The sequence below is a fragment of the Panulirus ornatus genome, chromosome 8 (assembly GCF_036320965.1).
Source record: "Panulirus ornatus isolate Po-2019 chromosome 8, ASM3632096v1, whole genome shotgun sequence".
NCBI lineage: Eukaryota > Metazoa > Arthropoda > Malacostraca > Decapoda > Palinuridae > Panulirus > Panulirus ornatus.
In genome coordinates, this window is record NC_092231.1 from 45,852,163 (window position 1) to 45,878,569 (window position 26,407).

A 26,407-nucleotide genomic window follows, 5' to 3' on the forward strand; every position below is an offset into this window, starting at 1 on the left:
TACAATACATTATATAAAATTCCTAAATCTTCCTGTTCAACTGATCCTTTACTTTCTTACGAAGGTAATCACTCAGCATTTTTCAGAGGCGTCCTTGCATTATTATCAAATTTTTGTATGATGAAATATGCTACTTGAGGCCATACCCTTCCTTCTCAACTACTTATGAATAAAACTATTATGCTAAACCTTCATAACTCTGAACTAGGAACCAAACTCCATCTCCAATACTCATACTCTTTCCTGAATCATAATTACCATAACTTCAATTCTGTATTAGTTTCATTAATTGGTGTTGAAAGATATCAATGACAGAGGCCTGGAAAAAATGTGGTTTACAGCCATGAAAGTGAAAATACCTCATACGATGCAGTTATTATCTTAATACCTGAAGCTGTAACTGTTGATTCAATTCCTGTAACTGTTCTACTTGCAATTTCAGGTCCTCTGCTGTTTCAATACAACTCTCCCCAGCTTGATCTTGCTGCACCAACTTGGTCTTCAGTGCTGCAACTTCTGCCTTCATGTAAGTTAGCTGTCGTTCTAGGCCATCAATAGTTGTTGTTTGGAAGCTAATCTCTTCATTTTTCTTCACTAATTCATCTCGTAAAAGATCTTGCATCTGAATATTCTGTTCTAAAGCAATGTTCACACGCGAGGCTTTCTGCTTAGCATCTTCAGCCTGTACTTCAAGTGCGGTATTCTATTTGAAAAGGAAATCAGCATGTACTTAATCATACCTATATTAATGCTTGGTAATGATAGAATCTGCAGAATAATACTATGCCTTAATCAATAATATGCCTTAATTAATTAATATGCCTTAATTAATAATATGCCTTAATTAACTAATATGCCTTAACTAATAATATATGGTGTGGGAGGTAAGTTGTCAGAAGCAGTGAAAAGTTTCTATCGAGGATGTAAGGAATGTGTACGTGTAGGAAGAGAGGAAAGTGATTGGTTCTCAGTGAATGTTGGTTTGCAGAAGGGGTGCGTGATGTCTCCATGGTTGTTTAATTTGTTTATGGATGGGGTTGTTAGGGAGGTGAATGCAAGAGTTCTGGAAAGAGGGGCAAGTATGCAGTCTGTTGTGGATGAGAGAGATTGGGAAGTGAGTCATTTGTTGTTCGCTGATGATACAGCGCTGGTGGCTGATTTGGGCAAGAAACTGCAGAAGCTGGTGACTGAGTTTGGTAAAGTGTGGGAAAGAAGAAAGTTGAGAGTAAATGTGAATAAAAGCAAGGTTATTAGGTACAGTAGGGTTGAGGGTCAAGTCAACTGGGAGGTAAGTTTGAACAGAGAAAAACTGGAGGAAGTGAAGTGTTTTAGATATTTGGGAGTGGATTTGGCAGCAGATGGAAACATGGAAGCAGAAGTGAGTCACAGGGTGGGAGAGGGGGCAAAGGTTCTGGGAGCATTGAAGATTGTGTGGAAAGCGAGAACATTATCTCGGAAAGCAAAAATGGGCATGTTTGAAGGAATAGAGGTTCCAACAATGTTATATGGTTGCGAGACATGGGGTATAGACAGGGTTGTGCAGAGGAGGGTGGATGTGCTGGAAATGAGATGTCTGAGGACAATATGTGGTTTGAGCTGGTTTGATCGATTAAGTAATGAAAGAGTAAGAGAGATGTGTGGTAATAAAAAGAGTGTGGTTGAGAGAGCTGAAGAAGGTGCATTGAAATGGTTTGGTCACTTGGAGAGAATGAATGAGGAAAGATTGACAAAGAGGATATATGTGTCAGAGGTAGAGGGAATGAGGAGAAGTGGGAGACCAAATTGAATGTTGAAGGATGGAGTGAAAAAGATTCTGAGCGATCAGGGCCTGAACATGCAGAAGTGTGAAAGGTGTGCAAGGAATAGAGTGAAGTGGAACGATGTGGATTGAACCAGGGCATGTGAAGCGTCTGGGGTAAACCATGGAAAGTTTTGTGGGGCCTGGATGCGGAAAGGGAACTGTGGTTTTGGTGCATTATACATGACAGCTAGAGACTGAGTGTGAACGAATGTGGCCTTTGTTGTCTTTTCCTAGTGCTAACTACATATGTGCGGGGGGAGGGTGGGTGTCATTTCTGCTTCCCGTGTTAGTAAGGTAGTGACAGGAAACAGATGAAGAAAGACGCATCCACTCACATACATATATACATATACATATACATATATGCACATACACATGCATATGCATATTGCAAAAGGTCACAGTGGAGCACGTGATCTAGTATTTGCTGATAACCATGAGGAAAATGAAACACAATAAGTTTTCAAGCACACTTTCATGTAATGATCACATCATAAGGGGAGATAGAAGACATAGAACCGTCAGTTGATATACAAGTAAAAGGTGGCACATTTGAGTGGGAAAGTGCAGAGCTGATGTCTAAGTTTGGGGGAGTGTGCAAATGAAGAAAGTTAAGAATAAATGCAAATAAAAGCAAGGTTATCAGATTTGGCAGCAGAAAGAGATAGGGTTAGTTGAAGTGTGAGTTTCAATGGCGAGAACTTGGAAAGCATTCGGTGTTTTTGATATCTGGGAGTGGACATGGCAGTGAAAAGAGCCATGGAAGCTTCAGTAAGCCATACAGTGGGAGAGGGGATTAAGTTCCTGAGAGCAATGAGTAATGTGTGGAAAGACAGGTCATTATTGGTGAGGCCAAAGATGAGCATGCTTGATGGTACAGTTGTCCCACCAATTTTGTATGGATGAGAGTATGGCAGAGTGTGAATGCACTGGAAATGAAATACTTGAGAACAATAAGTGGTGTGAGAAGAGGTGATTAAGAAATGACAGGGTAACAGAGAAGGGTGATAATAAGAAGAGTATTGTACTGAAATAGTTGGGACATATGGAGAGGATGAGTAGGGGAAGGCTGACAAAGAGGGTATATACATCAGAAATGAAGAGACAAGGAGAATGGGGAAATGAACTGGAGATAGAAGGAGACAGGAAAAGGTTTTGGGTGCCTGGAGCCTGAACACACAGAAGGGTGTAAGGTATGTATGGGATTGAGTAAAATGAAGCGATGTGGTATGCAGGGGGCAAAGTGCTATTAGTGAACTGAACCAGTACACATACAGCGGTCAAGGGAAACCATAAAAAGGTCTGTGGGGTCTGATAGTGGATAGGACACCGTAGTTTTGGTGCACTGTTCATGATAGCTACAGTGGATGAGAGTAAAGGAGGCCATTTCTTTGTGTCCCTGGTGCTACCTTGCTCATCAGTCCTTTTCCAGCACCCCAAGCCCTCAAGCTGTCACCATTTTCATTCATTCTAAGTAGCTCAGCCCCAGTCATACCCATGACTGCAATATCACCCACTCATCAATTAATTCATAAACTAATTTTTCTTTTGCATGAATATGGATTGGAGTTTCTATGGACATGACCTGTCATTCCTGGGTAAACAAATAATCCTATATAACAAGTTTTCTGGAATTCTGACCAAAGTTGACAGTCAAATACAAAGCAATTATTTTAGGAGTAATCCTTAAGATGTGATTCAGATATTCATATTTCTTTTACACACATATTTGCCATTTCCTACATTAGTGAGGTAGTGTTAAGAACAGAGGACTGAACCTTACAGGGAATATCCTCACTTGGCCCCCTTCTCTGTTCCTGCTGGGGTCATCTCTCATAATATGATTTTAAAGAATGAAAAATTTCTTAAATTTTAAGAGACGGATATCATTAACACTGTTCTGAATGAGACTAAGGTTCTAAATATTCCTTCAAATATGATCAGCTGATTCCAAGAATTCATGCAGTATAGAGAAGTACAATATACTTGGCTTACCTCTTCATGCATCAAGTTATTCTGTTCTCTCAGGCTGAAGCACTCATCCTGTAAGGCACGAATAGTCTCCTCTTCTTCTTCCTCATGGAAAGCTTGTAACTGCTTTTTCAGGCTATCAACTTCTTCTACCAATCGATCTCTTTCTCCTTGCAAAATACCAATATCATATTTATGACTGTCACAAACATCTCGCAAATCATTATATTCATTAAACATTGAATTGTATGCTGCCTTTAGTGTGTCATGAGTATATGTAAGTTCCTTTAACTCTTCATTTATTTTTTCCTTTTCCTTCTTTAATGATGAATGTTCTGTATCAAGTTCTATAAACAAAGACTTATAGTTACTAATGTCATTCTCAGCCTTAGATTTAGCTTCTTTAAGTCTTTCTATCAAGGACTGGAAGGATGCATTATCAGTACTCAGAATCTCAACCTTTTCTTCAAGCTCTTCAGATAATGTTTGCAATCTTTCTTTTTCTGATTTTAATACAATGATCTCCTGATGAAGAGATGAAATCTTTACTTTCAAAGCCTCAACTTCTTCAGAAGAAGCTTGACCAGATGTTCCACTGTCCATTGCATCTTGGACTGGGGAAGCTTGGGATTTCATTCCTTGCACCTGTTGTTGCTCTACAATTTCCTCCAATTCTGAAATCCTCCATTCTAAGGCCTGATGCTGACCTTCTAGTTCCTTATTACGAGTTTGTAAGAGTCTAACAGTAGTATCTTGATCTTCTTTAAGTTCTAAGTACTGCTCCTGGGCTGCTGTAAGAACATCAACTTGGCTAGCTAAATGTTCCTTTTCATTTTCCATTTCATCTAACTTCTGTTTCAGCTCATCTCTCTCTGTTTCTGCTCTAGCTACCTGTGCTTTCCATTCCTCCTCTAGTGCCTGATCTAGGTCAGTCAAACCTCCAGCTTTTGCTTTCAATTTTTGGACTTCCTTATTAAGAGCTTCGTTTTTATTCTGGGTTAACTTAAGTTTCTGCAGCATTTTCCCACTCTTCATTTTTGCAGCTTGCAGTTCATCATACAAACTATTTTTTTCTTTTTCGAGTGCAATAACTTTAGATTTAAGATTTTCTATTTCCTCTTGGTACTTTAAGTCTACAGATGATGACCTTTGAAGATGTTCATCCTCAATTCTTCCTTCAGCACTCCAGTCCACTTCTTCAAAAACCAGACTATGTGCCTCAGATTCTGATGTATTTTTACTAGTAGGTTCTAGTCCTACTGTGGAAAACTGATTTTGTAATTCATTGTACTTTATTTCAAGCTCATTATACTGTACATCGAGTAATTTGAATCCTTCAATTTCGGTTCTTAGACGTGTTATTTCAGACTCTGCTGATGTACTAACCTCTGTCAGTCTCTGGATCTCACCTTGAAGATGTTCAATATCTGAAGCAAAGGTTATATTCTGTGCAGTTATCCTTTGGACTTCACTCTCTAGACTCTCTTTTTCTGCTTCTGTCATTTGGCTGGTCTGAGAGAGAGCTTCATACTCCCCTCTAGCTCTACTATTTTCCCCTTCAAGGACTTCATAGTCACTACGTAATCTTCCATGCTCACCTTCCATAACTTCAAGTTCACTTCTTAGTTGACTGTTTTCACGTTCTACTCTTTGTAATTCACTTCTCACTCTTGTAACCTCATCACCTAAACCCTGATTCTCACCTTGCAGACGAGCCACTTCTGCTTCATAACTACCTATACATGTCTGGTATTTTGTGGTATCCTCTTTACAATCCTTATTTTCCGCCTGTAGTTTCAAAAGTTCATCTTTATATGATTTTACTTCATTCTGGAATTTGACACTCTCACTTCTGCAGAGATCATTCTCATTTTGCACCCTTGTGTTTTCAGTCTTCAATAGCTCAATTTCACCTCGCAGTTGTAGTACCTCAGTGTTAAGTTTTGTCATCTCTGCACCTAAACCCTGTGCATCAGTCTGTAGCCTTTCTCTGTCAGTTTCCACAGCCTGACCAGCCTGATTCAGAACTTCAATTTCATTTCTTAACCTGGCAATTTCTGATTCTGCTGACTGGACCATTAGCTCCAGCTCCTGTACACGGGATTTGGAACCTTCACGTTTAGTCTCAGATTCCTGTATGCATGACTGAAGTTCACCATATAGGACCTCTACCTCCAGCAGACGTGTTCTTTCAGTTTCTGCTTCAGCAAGTTTGTTCTGCATGGCTGTACACTGAAAACATACATTCATTTTGAATTTATCTATCAAAAAATATATCTATGCTAGAATTAGTTTACAATACTAGTTCTGAAAATATTGAGGGTGAAATTATTCACAATGAAAACATACTATCAATTAGCATCATACATCATTTACAATGTCACTGAGATGATACATGTTCATGAATTGCACACAAAAAAAGAATCTATTAACATTTCCCTTACAAAAAAATTAAAAGTAGCAGATTTCTTTATGAGCATACAAGTTTCAGGGGCATGCAACTCATGATTAGGTTGGAAACATTTGTACAGACCATTTCCCTTACCTCCTTTACTGTGAATACATAATCACACGAGAAAAAAGTGGAAAAGAGTGAAAAATGATGTTAACATCTTGCCTTCAGCCAATCCTGTCACTACCCCACCCCACAGGATATAATATTGCTACCCCCGCTTCAGTGAGGTAGTGCCAGGAAAGCAGACAAAAAGGCCACATTCGTTCACACTCAGTCTCTATCTGTCATGTAATGTACTGAAACCACAGCTCCCTATCCACATCCAGGCCTAACAGACCTTTCTATGGTTTACCCCAAATGCTTCACATACCCTGGTTCAATCCATTGGCAGCACGTCGACCTGGCATTGCACATCGTCCAATTCACTCTATTCCTTGCACGCCTCTCACCCTCCGGTATGTTCAGGCCCTGATCACTCAAAATCATTTTCACTCCGTCCTTCCACTTCCAATTTGGTCTCCTGCTTCTCCTTGTTCCCTCCACCTCTGGCACATATATCCTCTTTGTCAATCTTTCCTCACTCACTCTCTCCATATGTCCAAACCATTTCAACACACCCTCTTCTGCTCTCTCAACCATACTCTTTTTATTTCCACGCATCTCTCTTACCCTTTCATTACTTAATCAAACCACCTCACACCACATATTGTCCTCAAACATTTCATTTCCAATATATCTCACCTGATGTTGGAGAGCTTGTACTTGGCTCTGCAACTCATACACCTGTGTCTCAAAGCCTCGGAGACGATCTACTTCAGCTTCAGCCTCTTCCAGACGCACAGTGTGTGGACTAGATCTCGTTAGTTTTTCTAGCTGATCCTCTATTTCACTCAAGCGACTAAGTTCCAGTTGAAGATTGTGGTGTTCTTCCTTGAGCTGTTCATGAGCAGTTTCTGCTACATGTAATCTGTTCTCTAACTCAGAGATTTCTTGTTTTTGTTGTTGTACAATATTTTCATCTGCAACATTCTGGGAACTGGAAGGAGCTTCATCATCTGCTTTGACCTCAGTTTCCTGTGAGATTCCATGCTGGAAATGCTGTAGCTGCTGAGTCAGCTGAGCCACCTGCTGCTCAGCTTCCTGATAGCTGGCCTGCAACTCATTGTAATGGCCTGTCCATGTAGACCACTGCTCTTCATACCAAGAAAGTTTATATTGTAGTTCTTCTATATTTACTGATACTTCTGACTGTTGCTGTTCTTGTAACTGTTGCTGCTGCTGATGTAGTTCTGCCTGATGCTGTCCAACCAATTCTTCAACTTGGTGGACAGGCTGTTGAGACACATCAGGTACTTGTTGCGGAAGTTCATCAAACCAACTTGCTGGATCTTGTTCATTTGCCTGAGTGCCATGTAAGAAAGAAAAAGCATCATCACCTTCTGGCTGGTCCCACTGGATTGTGGAGGTAGCAATTGCGTCATTTCCTGTGACTTGTTCTACAACTGCAGTGGTTTCAGTCAACTGATCTAACACTGGTGAAGCATCTACTGACTGGTCTGGGGGTGCTGTAACTTTTCCCTCTTGATCTGCTTGTGGCCAGCCTCCAGTTGACTGCCCAGGTGAAGACCAGGTACCAGCTGGAGCCTCAGATGACCAAGCTCCAAGTGTATGTTCCTGAATGGGCCAATGACCTAATGCCTCAGAGTGCTGTAGTTGCTCATGTGCAACTTCATGTTTTTGAGAAGCTGCATGTATCATCTGCTGCTGGAGCTCCACAATATCTTGTTGTTTCACTACAAGTTCTTTTTCAAGTCTAGATATTTTCTGTCTCTCTTCCTCAAGAGTACTTTTAGTTGCATCAAAATCCTCAAGCTTGTTCTTCATTGCAAGTAGTTCTTCCTGATCTTGCTCCCATTGTTGTTTCTGGTGTGCAGAGCTAACTTCTGCACTCTTCTTTTGCTGTTCCAATACTTTTTTCTCTTCAGTAATAGTATTAATCTGCTGAAGGGCTTCTTTGAGTTGGTCTTGTATCATCACCAGCATCTCATCTTTGTCAGCTAAGGATTTCTGAAGATTTATTACTAGAGGATTTTCGATCCCTGACACTTCTTTTGGATCTGGTGTTCCAAGGTCTACTTCTCCCCAGTCTTCCCAGCCTGTTGATGGTGTTGCAGTGCCCTGAGACTGAGTGGCAAGAGATGTCTGAAGTTGTGTGATAGTTTGTCGTGCCTCTTGCAACTGTTGTTTTAAGGTGTTGGTATCAGCACGAAGACCATAACACTCCTCCTCTAAGAACCGCTTTTGGTCTTGTGTTACTGCAAGTTCCTCACCCAATCTTGTAAGTTCAGCATTTGCTTTTGGTGTATCATCAGGAAGGCTGCTGACTTCAGTGTGTAACATCTGAAGCTGATTTTCTAGCTGTATCTTTGCTTTGGTGATTTCCCTTAGAGAGCTTTCAACTTCAGATTTTGCATTTTGATGTTCTAAAATGCCCTTTTGCAAGATCTCTATTTCTCCATCTTTTGATGCTATCTGTGACACGAGATTTTCAACATTAGCATTCAGGTGAGCAATAGTTTCTATATGATTCTGTAACTGTAATGAGTTCTTGTCAAATTCTGATTGTAACTGGTCCCGTGTTTGAGTTACAGACAACAGATCAGCTTCTAGATGAGTGATTCTTTGTTGCTGAGTGAGTGAAAGGGCAGCCACTTCACTTTCACTCTGCTGTTGGAGAGAAAGAGCCTGAGTCAGCTCTGTTTGAAGTGAATCTGCTCTCTGTTCATGTTGCTGCTGAGAGGCTATAACCTTAGTCAGTTCTGCTTGCAAGGAGTTCGTTTTCTCCTGCTCTTGCTCTAACACATGCTGAAGCTGTTTCATTTCATCAATTCTGGAGGTAAGCTCCTCTTTAACATTACCAAGGTCTTTATGGGTGGAATCTTGATTCAGTTTTGCTCTATCCAATTCACTCTGTAATTGAGTAGCCAATTCTTGAATTTTTGTTGAGCTTAATTTCAAGTTCTCAGCAGACTCTTTACTTGCCTTTAGTTCTGTTTTCAGCTGAGAAATCTCTGACTTCAGTTGCTGGAGCTCTGTTCTAGCTGTCTCTAGCTCCTGAATGCTATTTCCTTTTTCTTTTTCCATCGTTTCTAAATCTGTTGCTTTTAACTGCAGCTGTTCTTCAAATTGAGATGCCAAAGTAGTGACTTTTTCATATTGTGACTCAGTTTCTTTGAAGTCAGTTTGGGTTACGACAAGCTGTTCCTGGGTTTTGTCCAATTGTTCTTGTACTTGTGCCAAGCGGATCTGAGTTTCAGTCAAATGACCACGAGCTTCTGCAAGCTGATCTTCATTATTAGAAAACTGCTCTTTAACTTCTACAAGATGATTTCGTGCACAGGATACCTGTTCTTGAGAAAAGGCAAGCTGTTCCTGGTTCTGAGCAAGCTGGCTGCTCAAGTCCCCAATCACAACATCCTTCTCCCCTACCTGTAACTGTAAGGACTCCAGCTCTCGTGTAACTTCAGTGAGACGCTTAGTCTTTTCTAAGGCTTCAGTCTGCCATTTCTCGATTTCTGAAGCCTTACTCTCTGTTTCACTTGTGAGGTTTCCAACACTTGTTTCTAGTACGCTCATTTGTTTCTCTTTCTCTACTAAAGTTTGTCTAAGCATGTCAATATCTTGATTTTGTTGGTGTGATTTAGAAGTCATTTCTGAATTTAGATGCAGTATATTCTCTTCTTTCTGATGAATTACTAATTTGATATCACATAACTCTTCCTCTAAACTGGACTTCACTGTACCCAATGTCAAGTTTTCCTCCTGTAAGTGATGAAGTTTCTGTTCTAATGTCGAGTGTTGTGCTTTCAGATTTTCTAAGTATGACGTCTTCTCTTCTAGTTCTGTTTGCAGCTGCAAAATAGAAGCTTCCTTCTCTGACAGTGATGAGCCAAGGGAGCTAACTTTTGCTTGTAAATTTTTGGCATTATCCTGTAACTCATCAAATGCCATGTTTTTATCACATATTTCCTGTTCATATTTTGAAATCATTATTTGATTATTCTGAATTTCTTTAACTTTAATCTCAATATCCTTATGAGCTGCTTGCACCTGATTATTTGAATCATTCAACATGGTTGACAGAATATTTAATTCTGACTCAAAAGATGCTTTTGATGTTTCTAGCTGATGTGAAATGTTAGTAAGCTCAGTTTTCAACTTATCCACATCAACATTCTTCTTAGACAGCTGTTCTTCTCTCTGTATGCCTGAAGTATGAAGTTCTTCAATTTTATCATCGCGTATGTTTATCTGACATTCCAACTTTTCAAGCCTATTAATGTGATCATCTATGGATTTATCTTTTTGTCTGACTTGGTCCTGTAAACTTGACACCTCTCCAACAAGATTCTGGATAATAATATTTTTTTCATTTAAGGATCTGTTTAAAGTTTCAACTGTCTCATTTATTCCTGCCAACTTTTTTTCCCTTGTTTGCAGCTCTGATGACATAAGGGAATTTTTGGCTTCCAAATCTTCTATAGTTCTGGATGCTGCACAAGCTCTCTCAACCTCTTGCTGGAGCCTGTGGTTCATTTCTTCTAGCTCATTGTTTTTCTTCTCTACATCTTCAAGAGCCAATTTCAAACGATCTTCACTATCTGTCAACACAGCATCATGCTTATCGATCTTTATGGAAAGAGTGGCAATAGTGTTTTCTTTGTCGGTAAGGATATTCATAAGTCGTTTGCATTCCTTGACTTTCGTCTCTTTTTCTTGCATGGCTACTTTCATGTTATCTTCACATTCCTGTACGGTGGAAATCTGACCTGCATACTTTGCTTCCCATTCATTTCTTTCCTTCAAAATACTCTGTAAAGACTCTTCTAAAATGCCTTTTTCTGCCATCAACTGTTCTACTGGTGCCATCCCTGATTCTGTCATTTGATTTTCTAACTCTATTCTTCCTTTCTCTGAGGTGTCTCTTTGTTCCTCCACCTCACACAGTCTAAGCTCAAGAGTGACTTTTGCTTGAGTAACTTCTGCAAGACTCGTTTTAGTGACGTTTAACTCTGACTCAAGATCAAAAATGCGATTTTCACGTTCATTGGTACCCTCAACTAATTTGATTTTCTCTGTCTCCAGCTGAGTGATAGCACTTAGCTGGGAGTCTAAATCACTGTTAAGATGTTTCACTTGGTCCTCAAGCTTATTTCTTAAGACTGTCAACTTTTCATTAGCAGTTTTCAGATCATCAAAGTCAACTAATTTCAATTGTAGGTTCCCTTTTTCCTCTTCTAATTCTGCTATGGAATTCTGTAACTCCAAAATCTGCTCACCAGCATTACCATCTTGTCTTATACTTCTTAACTGCTTCTCAAGTGCTTTCATCTTTTTCTGTCCATGAGCCTCAGCTCTCACAAGTTTTTGTTTCAGTTCCTGCAGAAGGGAATCTTTCTCCTCTGCAGTTTTACGATCAGATTCTGACTGATTCCTTAAAATTTTAGCATCAGCCTGAAGAGTTACAATTTTCTCTTGCAGCTCTGCATTGCGAGTGCTGAGTTCAAAACGAAGATTCTCAAGACGGCGTCCATTTTCTTCAAGCTGGGTAACCTTCTTTACCTTCTCTTTTAATTCCTTAGTTAAAGACTCCTTCTCAGAAGCAAATCCCTGTTCTTTTATAATGAAATCTTCCTGCATCTTTTTCATTTGATATCTAACTTCTTCTAATTCTTCTAAAGTTTTCAAGCTCTTTTCATCTTGGGCCTTTGCAACAAGAGACACAGCTTCAGTTCGTGCCTCAATCACTCGATCTTTCTCACTGAGGGTTTCACGCTGCTCTTGAATAAGCTCTTCTAAATGACCTATTTTTTGGGTCAACTCTAAAACACTATTGTCTTTATAAACTATTTGTTGATAGAGTTTTTGTGTTATTGACTCATCAGACATAATTCCTCTACCCTCTTGCAATGACTGGATTAAACTATCTCGTTGTTCAACTTCAATTCGTAATCGATTGATTCTTAATTTCATTTCCTCCATGGTTGCACGTTTCTCAGCATTTTCTTTCTGCTGACGCTCAAATTTAAGTCGATTTTCTTCTAACTGTTTCCTTAGGAGTAATATCTTAGCCCGACTACCACTCTCAGACGAAGGCAATTTTTTGTCTTCTACCAGTCTCCCCTCTGCAGCACCATGCATTACAGCTGTAGCAGCACCAACAACTCCTGCTTCTTCACTTGCTGAAAGATTGTCCTGTGATGATCCTACTGTTTCTACTCTCTCTGGAAGCACTGGCATGTTCTTTGCACCTGCTTTTCCTAGGCGAGGCTTCATTTTTGCCAACCTTGCAGCATAGTTCTGTAAGGGAGAAAAATTCTAAATATTAATATTCATTATACAAATGTATGTACAGCTAACAATAGAGTTCTCCAAAAGAAATTTTACCTAATAATAACTCACCAAATGATGCATGTCAAAAGATAGAAAATCATCTGAATGACAGTAATACCAAATGTCAAAGGACATTCAAAGGACTAAAAAGCTATACAGACATTCAAGATACATTTTTCATTTATTTCCCATCAAACATTTTATGGGACAGACTTCATACATATACAACCACAATCCAAGCACAAGGCTGACCACAAGACACCTGGACCAGCTCTTATAAAAACTTCCTTATTTTGCCCTTTCATCTAAGTAATAAATGATTTTACTTACAGTGGCATTGTTTGGATACCAATTAGATTTCAGGTTTAGGTGCATACACACAGGACATTTATGCAATAGGTAAAAATAATCAAAAACATATTCAGCCAATCAATCATCCTAATATATGAAGGAATAACACTTGCTGCATAAGCGGATTTCAAGTTAAGAATTAAATACAGGAAAATTGAAGGTAGTTATATGACTATCTATTTTGCTAACTCTATTAATCCTTAAGGTTTACATATAACATCAGACATGCCATGAAGAAAAACTGAACCAACATAATGAAAATCTTTGGCAAATATAGTGATGCACAAGACTAAAAAATATTCCAAATACAGAAACAAAACAACAATGTAATATAGAGCTTACAGTATTTTGCAAGTATGAAATGGACATACTATATAAAACCAAACTTACAGAAACTCTTAACTATATCTATTTATCTGAATCTCTGGAGCCCATTCCCTCCAGGAACTCTAATCAAAGGGGTGCCTACAGAAAAAGTCTCCACTTTTCTCTGGCCTTACATACCTCCCTAGCATAAGCCATTTCATACATTCTTCTACTATTTCTCTCCCAACAGTATTCTTCCTCTCTATTTGCCAGTGTCACATGTGGTCTACCTCCTACACCAACCCCTTTAATTGTATCATACTCTCTCTCTACGTAAACTCCCAGTCTTGCATTCTTTCCACATGTCCAAACCACCTCAAAGTATTATGTTCACCCACTCAACAATTCATTCCCTGCCCTACCACATCTTTCATTCACCCCTTCATTTCTTTCTTGATTCCATCTAGTCATACCACATGCTCCTTTCAAACAGCTCATTTCCACAGCCTGGATTTTTGACTTCTGTAAATAGTTCCATGTTCATGTTGCAGCTACACAGGTCAGTGTTGGGAGGATTATGCTATCCCTTAACCCTCTCTCCACTTCTATACTTGCACCTCTTTTTTTTTTTTTTTTTTTTTTTTTTTTGCCGCTGTCTCCCGCGTTTGCGAGGTAGCGCAAGGAAACAGACGAAAGAAATGGCCCAACCCACCCCCATACACATGTATATACATACGTCCACACACGCAAATATACATACCTACACAGCTTTCCATGGTTTACCCCAGACGCTTCACATGCCTTGATTCAATCCACTGACAGCACATCAACCCCGGTATACCACATCGCTCCAATTCACTCTATTCCTTGCCCTCCTTTCACCCTCCTGCATGTTCAGGCCCCGATCACACAAAATCTTTTTCACTCCATCTTTCCACCTCCAATTTGGTCTCCCTCTTCTCCTCGTTCCCTCCACCTCCGACACATATATCCTCTTGGTCAATCTTTCCTCACTCATTCTCTCCATGTGACCAAACCATTTCAAAACACCCTCTTCTGCTCTCTCAACCACGCTCTTTTTATTTCCACACATCTCTCTTACCCTTACGTTACTTACTCGATCAAACCACCTCACACCACACATTGTCCTCAAACGTCTCATTTCCAGCACATCCATCCTCCTGCGCACAACTCTATCCATAGTCCACGCCTCGCAACCATACAACATTGTTGGAACCACTATTCCTTCAAACATACCCATTTTTGCTCTCCGAGATAATGTTCTCGACTTCCACACATTCTTCAAGGCTCCCAGAATTTTCACCCCCTCCCCCACCCTATGATCCACTTCCGCTTCCATGGTTCCATCCGCTGCCAGATCCACTCCCAGATATCTAAAACACTTCACTTCCTCCAGTTTTTCTCCATTCAAACTCACTTCCCAATTGACTTGACCCTCAACCCTACTGTACCTAATAACCTTGCTCTTATTCACATTTACTCTTAACTTTCTTCTTTCACACACTTTACCAAACTCAGTCACCACCTCTACCCTTCATTATTTTGTTAAGGGACCCAATGACTTTTCTACCCTGTACCACTCTCTCCCTTATCTCTCCTTCTGTATAACCAAATTTACCCAAGATTACTCCTAGATACTTACTATATCTCACCTCTTCCAGTCTACAGTGCCTAAATACTTTAACTCTCTCCCCTCTTCCTGTCTTTCTTTCCCCACATCCACTCTTTCTTTGCTTTCCTCTATCAGATTTTTTAACATTCCACTGACACATTTCATATAAATTCTTCCCTCCTCCTTTGCTGAACTTCCACTGGTACATTCCTTTCTTCTCTTCCACGGCATTTCTAATCTCTTCGATCCACCATGCATGGCCCTTTTTATTCCTATATCTCACGACCTTGTTTCCAACTACTAATTCTACAAACTTTAATAGTATTTCTCTCAACATTTTAAACACCTTATTCAGATATGACTGCATCCCTATATTCCCTGCACTTCCATCTAAACTTTCAGCTACCTTGCTTTCATACTATTCCTTGCATTTTATTTTCATTCATTTTCTTGCTTGCCAACACTTTTTACATCTCCATTCTTCCTTACACCATACCTCCACTTCTCCCTGATCCTCATCCCCACAAGAACTGCAATATGGTCAGTCTCCAAAGAATCCTCTCACAACTCCAGCATCTAGCACAGCCTTTATCAATCTTTCATCCACTGCCACAGTCAATCAAAGCTTTTTGCTCTTCTCTTCCATCAGTTTTCATCCATGTATACCAGTGGATCATCTTGTGCTGACAAAAACTTGTTTGCAAGGAATAAAAGCCCCTTAGCACAGACATCCACACGATAATTTCCATTCTCATTCACTCAAAGTGCTCCCCATTTACCAACTACCTCACCAATTTCATCACATCCCACTTTCAAGTTCATATCACCCATTACAACCACGTATCTCTCCTAAAATCCATTTATACAGTCATTCAAATTTCTGCAGAAATACTTCATTTCATTCTTACCTCATACAGTCATATGTACACATACCCATGCATACTTCGTGACTCCAATCCTTCCTTTCACCCACACTATTCTTGAATCCATTCCAACCATGCTCTGTTATACCCTCCCACACTCTCTGTGATAGTAGAATTGCACATCCTTCTTTCCCTTTTCCCTAATAATTTTCATTAACTTCTGTCCATACCATTCCTCTTTCCATGCCCTCCCATAACTTCCATTCTTTATTTCCATTTTTGTTCCATACACCCTGCCTGAGGTTATGGGTTTCCCTAATCTCAGCACATCCAAGCTACAACTCTTAAACTTCCCTTCAAGCTCCCTTCTTTTATTCTCATCAGTCATCCCATCTGCAGTCAGTACCACTATCCTCAATCACTCTTCTCTTTTACTCCTCAGCATAACTGGTAGATTTCAGTGCCACTTCTTCATGACATATGTGCTCCACCACTGACAGGTCATTGGCAGAGGGCAACTTCAGCGCAGTGTTTCCTGAGGCAGCAAGGCTCCAAAATTGTCAAAAAATCAAAAAGTCCCAGCACACCTCAGGTACTTGTCTATACTTTAAAGAAATGCCCGGATGGAGTTGGTCAATGCCTCCCCCTCTAGTTTCACCCCTTGTATTAACGAGGTTACCACGAGAAGGCAGGGTGAGACTTGGATACTTTAGAAACTAAGATCCCCTTGAGTGACTGAAACTTGACAACTTTCCTCATTCTGAGCCCGTTCACAATAGCAGCAACTCTTAACCACAATGGTTCACAATAGCAGCACCTCTAAACACAATGGCTATGATACTGCCACTGTGCAAAGCCATAATCATATGGCAGGAAATATATTGAATTCAAGAAAAAAATTATCTAAACTCCATGTCACATGATCTTGTATAAAAGTTGTTTTCTTTCTGGACATCTATACTTCCTTTTATCTACTTTCCAGTGCAAAATCAATGTATGAGTGTGGTACACACACACAAGAAACACATATGCTGTCCAAAACTGAAGACAAATGGCAAGGGGTACAAGAGTTTGGTGCACATTTTGAGGTCACTGGACATTATCAAAAGCTCTGATTAATCACATATATATAATTGACACTCGTACATTAAATGTGAAAGTACCATTTAATGCAAAAACATTCTTTCATAATGTATCCAAATTTTTCAATGAAGGAGATCATCAGTAACAAAGAAAATAAGTTATTGATAAATATGCATTTCATTTTATTTCACTAACATCTACACACAGCTTTTCTGTCTACAGTATCTTTAGCATCTCTAAGGCAGGCACCTTATTCCTGTTCTAAAGCACATCATACAACCACTTTTTAAGCAACAGGGCACAGAACTGACAAGGTGAAATGGATAAATATAGTGGTCATTTCTCTAAATGGAAATCATACATTATAATGAATAGCACAGTGCAGTATTAACTGTTGCCAAATTTATGCTTCTTTAGATTCAACAGAATATTGCCTTCTCACTTTAAACAATCTTCCATTCAACTTTTGCTCACCTTAAATAATCTTCCATTCAACTTTTGTTGGCATATTTTGTGTGTATATACATAAGAGGGAAGATATGGTACACATACAAAGTTAAGAGGTGGAGCAACATGATTGCAAAACTCTCGTCCTGTAACACCAAAATAATAATCACCACAAAAACAAATGGCACTTGCCTCATAACTGGCAAGGAAATTTGATATTATTTTTTTAAGTCAAAAATCTTATATCTACAAGAGGCAGAAACTCTATCACCAATAATGAGACAGAGTGCACTTCTTCAAAGGGTACTAGAACAATATTCTAATCTCCATAATAGCATATCCACCAATGCATCAACTTCTAAAACTTACATCATTCTTATGGGCCTGGTTGACGCATGTTCATTAACCCAACTACCCTACATCAACCCATGCAATCTTATGTCATCATGAGTCAGTGGTAAGGTGTTATTACCTAAGCCCCAACCCTCATCACTCACAAAGCAATTACATACAACATTTTCCCACTCACCACAGGATTTTCATAAACAATAACCTTTTGAACTAAATCTTAATATATCATTAAATTTTTCTCAAAAAATCTAATGCTGTATATACATACATCGTTTTATAATTCACATGAACAACCATAACTTTTTAGTCTCATATGCAAATCTTTCTGTGCATACTACTATAATCATATGATCTTTTCAACAAAAAGTATTTATTGATTTACTCTTCCTTTATACCATCTTAATTCATATGCCAAAATAAATACGATTTATATATATATATATATATATATATATATATTGCTAAGCTTTAACTGTGTTTTCTGGCCTTTTTACTCTTACTGCTTCTCATGCTCTCAGCGAAGAGTGTTGCAGAAGGCAACTGAATCGAGCAGGAGCGAGGAACTAGAAACCCTCCCATTCTTGCATTTCAATTTCTGAAAGACAGAATGGAAGAAGAAGCCAACTAAGATGTGAAAAGGGGAGAGATAGGTAGTATATTTGGAGAAAGGAAACTGGATATTCTGGCTCTGAGAGAAATCAAGCGTTAAAGATAGGTGGAAGAATGGGTTGGGAATGCCCTAGAGGCAAAGTTCGGGGTTAGCATAAAGGCAAGAGCAAAGAAGGGGGATGACACATCAACTGAACAAGATGTGGGAATATGTGAAAGAATGTTAAGAAATAAGCCTCAGGATACTATGGATTAAAATGAAAGTAAATTACAAGAGATGGTTGACCGTTAATGCTTATGCTCCTGGTGATGTAAGAAGTGAAGAGAGTTATGTTTTGGGAGGAGCTGGTTCAATGTATCAGCAATTTTGATAAAAGAGATTAAGTAATAATGATGTACGAAGTGAATGCAAGACTGGTTGAAGTGGCAGTTATTTATTTTACTTGTTCGCCGTTTCCCACGTAAGCAAGGTGGCACCAGGAAACAGACGAAGAACAACCCACCCACCCATACACACACACACATAGACATATCATTATCATCTTCACTATCATTATACTTAATTGCTGTTCCCCGCGTCAGCAAGGTAGTGCCAGGAAACAGAGGAAGAATGGCCCATCCACTCATGTACAAATATACATATAAACATATACATACATATACATATATACACATGTACATATTCATACTTGATTGCCTTTATCCATTCCTGTCGCTACCCCGCCACACAGGAAATAGCATCCCCCCTCAGCGAGGTAGCACCAGCAAAAGACAAAAAAGGAAACATTCGTTCACACTCAGTCTCTAGTTGTCATGTGTAATGCACCGAAACCACAGCTCCCTATCCACATCCCGGCATCACAGACCTTTCCATGGTTTAACATAGGCATTTCATATGCCCTGGTTCAGTCCACTGACAACATGTTGACCCCAGTATATGAAATCATTCCAATTCACCCTATTCCTTGAATGCCTTTCACCCTCCTGCATGTTCAGGTCCCAATCATTCAAAATCTTTTCACTATATCCTTCCACCTCCAATTTGGTCTCCCACTTCTCCTCGTTCCCTCCACCTCTAACACATATATCCTCTTTGTCAATCTTTCCTCACTCATTCTCTCCATATGTCCAAACCATTTCAACACACCCTCTCCTGCTCTCTCAACCACACTCTTTTTATTACCTCACATCTCTCTTACCCTTTCATTACTTACTCGATCGAATCACCTCACACAACATATTGTCCTCAAACATATCCTACCTCCTCCGTACAACCCTATCTATAGCCCATGCCTCACAACTATATAATATTGTTGAAACTATCATTCCTTCAAACATACCCATTTTTGCCCTTCGAGGTAACGCTCTCTCCTTCCACACGTTCTTCATCACTCCTAGAACCTTTGCCCTCTCCCTACACTATGACTCACTTCTGCTTCCATGGTTCCATTCACTGCCAAGTCCACTCCTAGATATCTAAACACTTCTCTTTCTCCAATCTTTCTCCATCAAAATTTATATCACAACTAACTTGTCCCTCAACCCTGCTGAACCTAACAACCTTGCTCTTATTCACATTTACTCTCAAGTTTCATATTTCACACACTTTTCCACACTCAGTCACCAACTTGAGTCAGCCACCAATGCTGTATCATTGGCAAACAACAACTGACTCACTTCCGAGTCCCTCTCATCCCCAACAGACTGCATACTCGCCCCTCTCTCCAAAACTGTAACATTAACTCCCTAACCACCCCATCCATACACAAATTAAACAACCATGGAAACATCACACACCCCTGCATCAGACCGACCTTCACTGGGAACCAGTCACTCCCCTCTCTTCCTACCCGTACACATGCTTTACATCCTTAATAAAACCTTTTCACTGCTTCTTGCAGCTTACCTTCCACACCTTATACTCTTAAGACTTTCCACAAAGCATCTCTATCAACCCTATCATATGTCTTCTTCAGATCCATAAATGCCACATACACATGCATCTATTTTTTTCGAAGTATTTCTCATTAACATTTTTCAAAGCAAACATCTGATCCACGCATCCTCTACCACTTCTGGAACCACACTGCTCCTCCCCAGTCTGATGCTCTGTACATGCCTTCACTCTCTCAATCAATAACCCGCCATACAATTTCCAGGAATACTTAACAAACTTATGCCTCTGTAGTTTGAACACTTACCTTTATCCCCTTTGCTTTTGTACAATGGCATTATACATGCATTCTGCCTATCCTCAGGCACTTCTCCATGATCTATGATTGGAAAGGGTAGTGAGTGGTGGGATGAAGAAGCAAAATTGTTAGTGAAAGAGAAAAGCGTGGCATTTGGACAAATTTACAAGGAAGGAGTGCAAATGACTGAGAGATGTATAAAAGAAAGCAGCAGGAGGTCAAGAGGAAGGTGCAAGTGTTGCAAAAGGGGGCAAATGAGAGTTGGGGTGAGTATCATTAAAATTTAGGCAAAATAAAAAGATGTTTTGGAAGGAGATAAATAACGTGCAAAAGAAAAGAGAACAAAAGGTAACACTGATGAAAGGGGCAAGGGGGAACGTGATAACAGGTGGTGATGAAGTGAGGAGTTGGAGTGAGTATTTTGAAGGTTTGTTGACTGTGTTTGTAGATAAAGTAGCAGATGAAGGGTGTTTTGGTCAGGGCGATGTGTGAAGTGAGAGGGTGTGAGGTGGCTTGATCGAGTAAGTAGTAAAAAGGGTAAAAGAGGTGTGTGGCAATAAAAAGAGTGTGAGTAAAAGAGCAGAAGAGGGTGTGTTGAAATGGTTTGGATATATGGAGAGAATGAGTCAGGAAAGGTTGACAAAGAGGATATATGGAGGGAACAAGGAGATGCAGGAGACCAAACTGAATGTGGAAGGATGGAGTAAAAAAGATTTTGAGTGATCGGGGCCTGAACATGCAGGGGGGTGAGAGGCATGCAAGAAATAGAGTGAATTGGAACACTGGTATACCGGGGTGTGGTAAAAAAAAAAAGTGTGGTTGACAGAGCTGAAGAAGTGCTGAAATGGTTTGGACCTATTGAGAGTATGAGTGAGATGACAGCTGTGTCAGAAGTGGAGGGAACAAAGAGGAAGAGAAGAACCAATTGGATGTGTAAAGATGGAGAGAAAAAGACTTTAAATTGGATGTGCAAAGAAGGAGAGAAAAAGACTTTAAATGACTGCCTGAACATACAAGAGGGTGAAAGTACACAAGATAGAAAGAATTTGAATAATTTGAATAATGTGGTGAACAGGCATCAATGTTCTGAGCCAGGGCATATGAAGCAGCTGGAGAAAACCATGAAAAGGTTTACGAGGCCTGGATGAAGATAGCGAGGAGTTGTTTCAGGGCATTACACATGACAGATGTGGGAGAATGCGTTCTTTCTTCATCTTTTCCTGGCAGTACCTCACTAATGCAAGAAAAAGCGATCAAGTATGAAAAAATATAGCATCTGAAAATCAAAATAACATAGAAAAATAAACTGCCATTTATAAACCAACCTCTACTTCCTTTTCCCTAGAGCTAAGTGCAGATTCCTTCTTCTTGAGCATATCCTTGAGTTGCCCAATTAAGGCTTGCTGTTGGTCAAATTGTTCCTGAAAAACAACAAATCATATTTACATTTTGTTTTCAATATATCATACTGTTTGTTTGGGAAACATTATTCAGCTTCTTATAACTATCCTCAGCAACAAGTACTCATATTTCTAGAAGAAAATAAATGAAACATCACTATCTTTGAAAATAAATGCTTAATCTCCTAAGGATTACAAGTATAAGTTTGAATAATCATAAGTTTTGTTGAAAACAATTACTGTATACAGTACTCTATACTGGGAGGAGACCACACACATGCTAAAGGCACAGCAATAAGGTCTGTGGTAATCTTTTAAAAGAGTGTCGATGAAGCTAACTAGAACTGATAAACAACTACAGGATATAACTGTCTCGTATATATCAAATTCTATACATCATTAGATACATCAGCATTTTAAGATAACTTTGAAATGATAACTTTGTTAAACCAAGCATGTGGGATACTTTACCGTAATTCTATACAGTATCCCCAAAGGACAAGTAAAGTCCTCATTATTACGTTATTTCAAAATTATTTTCACTGTTGCACAACCGACATCCTGCATAAGATACATATTTCTGTTACAAATCTGCAGCAATCCACAATTACTGCTTTGGCATCCTCATCTAATGTACCTTAATATCTATCTGATTGTATCTGCCCATCCCTTCCATAGTATAACTCTTCTCCTTTTGATCTGCAATGCCAATTCTTTTTATTTGTATATATATGTGTATATGAGTGGAAGGGCCATTCTTTGTTTGTTTCCTGGTGCTACCTCACTGACATGGGAAACAAAGATTATGTATAATAAATATATCAAGAAATAAATAAATAACTACTCTCAAGTTCAGCTTTCCTAAACCCATCCCAGTACTGATCATCAATCCCAAATATGTAAACTCAAAACACCTTGCTCTACTCAAAAAATACTGCTAAAGCAGTGATAACCCATCTCTCTCTACAACCAGAGCTTTGCATTAATTGGCATTTACTTTTAACTGTTCCCTGCAATTCATCATACCTGCAGATCCCCCAGTTCTTGCTTGATGTGGGTAGGATCTTCTTGGTTAGAGTCACCCTGCTCTCCTGAGGGGTCTGGAGGAGGAGACCCCTCTTGGTCTCCAGACCCACCCCACCACATTCTTACACTCTGTGGAGGAAATACAATCTTAAACATATATATACATTATCAGTATTCAACACCACCTACTTTTCCTTAAAGACATAAATGTTCCAAGGGATATATTTACACACATTAAAGTAACACTGTACATATAACAATGACTGGAAGTAGGTGTCTCTGAAATGCTGACAAAATTAGGAACCTCAAAAATGCAATACATTACCATATGTATCACAGGATATAAAAGTAAATCACAAGAATACAATTACTGTTACAAATTCCAAAGGAAAATTATATAAAAATGTATGGGGAGTTTGGAACATGGGCATAAGCAAACAAAGAGATTATGGCAAGTGGTTTCAAAAAAATGGTGAATGCCTAAAGACGAAGAGCGGCAAAACTTAAGGAATTTCAATGGTTTCATTCTAAAATGATGGTATACTTTATTCAAGAGTAAAATGAGACCAAGAAAGCATGATTTATATCATTCTATTTTATTCTATGTTGATTGAGAAGGCAAATGTGGAGTGGATTATGATGATCACAGACAATTTGAGGTCAAATAATACATATGTAAGCAAAATGCTTTTAGCAATCAAGAGAACTTAAGATAATCTAGCCTGACTTTCCAAGTCTCCTTCAACAAAAAAATACAGCTTATATGTAGGAGTAAAAAATACAAAGAAAACTCAAAAGGTTATGGATACAATTGACTCCTCAAAATGATATCAACTTTGGCAGCATTTCATGTTCCTATGTGTATCTTGAGGATTTTATTGGGTGATCGTGCCAAATGTATTTTGGATAGTTTGACAGAAATCATCAGTACTCAAAATGATTGTACAAATATACCAACATGAAATCTGTCTGCTAGTGGATCCACTCACAAGATTCACAACAGCAATAAACCCAAAAAATTCCATTACTAACTACCAACCCTTTAGTACAAATGAAAAATTTACCTCCGCTTCACATTTCTATCTATAACCTTTACTTGCAGATCCCTTCATCCTAATGTATATAACACTGACAAAACAAATACATACCAAACTGACTCAACAAGCATGGAACAGTCGCCCCTAACCCAGTCTTCAACCCCATTCCAACAGCTAATCACCCACCTAAAACCACACTCCCTACACATATACAAACTATACTCTCTCATCCGTGCTCTATGAACCTCCCACTTCTGCAACATTACAAACACCACTTCAACATATCACAAGGATCCTCAAGTCCACGCTGAAACTTTGGTATTTATACCAAAGACACCGAACAATTGATCATTTCACTGCCAAACTGTCCTGCACTCACCACACACAGAGACTTAAACATCACTACCATACTCTTTGGTATACAAGGTCCCATCAAATGGGCATGGCTGCCTTCCTGTATGCTGCAGAAGTTACAAAAGAAGAGCTCCTGGGGCAAGCAGCTGATGCACAAAATGGTGAGTGACTGCACATAACCATACCTGGACCACATCACACTCAGCTCTACATGATACAGTCTGATATATTTTGACTGGAAATGAATACTAAGTAAATCATGGTGACTTAAAGTCGTGAAATTTTACATGATGCTTTCTATGAAAGTTTCACATTATTTTACATTTACTAACTACACAGTACCTAAAATCACATACCTCCCTACTGACGCCTAAGTACTTTTTTGTGAATATACAAATACTCCTTATCATGCTCCCGTTTTATTTGGCAATAAATACAACAATAACAACATTGTACAGAGATTTCACTGATACTCCTAAGTAACTCAGGCGGTGCCCTTACATTCTACTGCTGCTTACTTCTATCATAAAATGAAACATAGTAATTTTAAAGCAAATGATACACAATGCTAAATTTTTCTGGTTAGGCCATCTTCCCTCACTTGACATATTTGGGGCCTAATCTCACCAAACAGTATATGAATCTGGGTTTTCCTATCACGATAAAAAAAACAAGACATACCTAAACTTTTCCTTCAGGTAACAGTATGCACGTTTCTCCAAGCAATAACCAACGTATAGGTGTTTCTGCGTCTTCATATGTTTGAAGGCAAAACGTGCAGTTCCTGTCAAGACACCAAACAGCTGATCCCAGACTGTATACGTGGACTTTCTCCAGTTTCATTTAATCACAACTGAGAGCCACAATAACAACAATAGTTGTTCCCTTTCATACTGAATCGACTGTAATTTATACCTGTCACTGTTATCTGTGGGTCGAAGGCATTGCAGGGCAAGAAACACAAGTTTATGAATGGGACATGATTATAACCAGCTGTGTAGTCCCTAAGAAACAAACCGTGACGTCACCGCCAGACAACTGACGTACTGCATGCGGAACAAAATGTAAACAACTCAGAGATTTATTTTCTCAGTTATACAGCTTAAACGAGCTATGTAGATTATCATCTATTTTCTATTAATTAAAATAGACAATCAAATGTCAGGGTACAAAGATGACTCATGAATCCTTCACGACGTATCTTATAACCATTAATCGCATATCAACCCCTATTTAGCAAGAAAAGTTGAAGTTGCTCTTTTTCGTACAGGTTATGGAATCTTGTTGAATTGACTACTTGTCTGTATAGCATGGGAAACGGAGGCAACCTGAAAACTTTACTGTAACGCAATATTCTAAACTATACTTTCTGCATTCACAATTTCATCACAGCTTAATTTATTTGTTCCTAACTCTGAAACTATAAAAGTACTTTTTACATTTTTCTTGTTTTCTTTCATTAACCTCTGGCTGATCTTTCTTGGCATTCATATAAAACCGACCGTTATTAGCACTGTCAAATTAGTTTGGTAACATGAAAAATGTTCTTCAAGTTTTCCTATATCTTTCTCTTCTCCATAGTATGCAACATTAGAGCCATTCTGACTCTGTAACTCATATCTTTTATTTCAGGTACCATTTTTCTCAGCCTCCTCTATATCTGCTCTAACATTTCTTTACATTTATTTCACTTAGGTTATGAAATCGAAGATTTAGATACTGATTCAAGTTTAATACATGTTGTAAAGATGTTAGTGCAATTCTTTTCTACGTGCCCAAGTGTAATTCTCAATCTAACTAGAATGGACTTGGCCTCTAAGTTATTTTCAAGCAAATGGTTAGGTATGGGTCGAGCCCAGCGTCTCTGTCGCACAAGAGTTTATCTTGTGTTCCTGCCAGATGATTATAATATCGATTTTTCTGGTGTTGCATCCTCATAACTTTGCACTTGCTTGATCTGAGCTTCATCAAGCATGCATCTGACCAGGTCTACAGCTAGTCGAAGTCCCATGGACGTTGATGCTGCCCTAGTTATTCTTTACTTCTCTTTTCGTAAACATATTCAAGTATGCGTTCACTCCACTTTATCATAGATAACGTACCGACCCCAGACCTTGCTATCCACAGCCAACCCC

The 26,407-nt window shown here is 39.1% G+C and overlaps 1 protein-coding gene across 3 annotated transcripts in view; it reads right to left on the reverse strand.

Annotated features, from left to right (window-relative positions):
• LOC139749933 (uncharacterized) overlaps window positions 1-25,312 on the reverse strand; it is a 49,272-nt gene extending 23,960 nt beyond the window's left edge. Inside the window, exons 1-7 of one of the 3 annotated variants that reach the window (XM_071664360.1) lie at window positions 25,188-25,287; window positions 24,954-25,056; window positions 22,882-23,010; window positions 21,781-21,876; window positions 6,969-12,587; window positions 3,797-6,004; window positions 389-703 (exon numbers count right to left, since the gene is read on the reverse strand). In XM_071664360.1, the coding sequence (XP_071520461.1) occupies window positions 389-703; window positions 3,797-6,004; window positions 6,969-12,587; window positions 21,781-21,876; window positions 22,882-23,001 (8,358 nt within the window). In that variant the 5' untranslated portion in view covers window positions 23,002-23,010; window positions 24,954-25,056; window positions 25,188-25,287. Of the gene's footprint in view, window positions 1-388; window positions 704-3,796; window positions 6,005-6,968; window positions 12,588-21,780; window positions 21,877-22,881; window positions 23,011-24,953 lie in introns of all 3 variants that reach the window. The other 2 variants (XM_071664361.1, XM_071664359.1) reach the window with 2 other exon arrangements.
• Window positions 25,313-26,407: the final 1,095 nt, after the last annotated feature.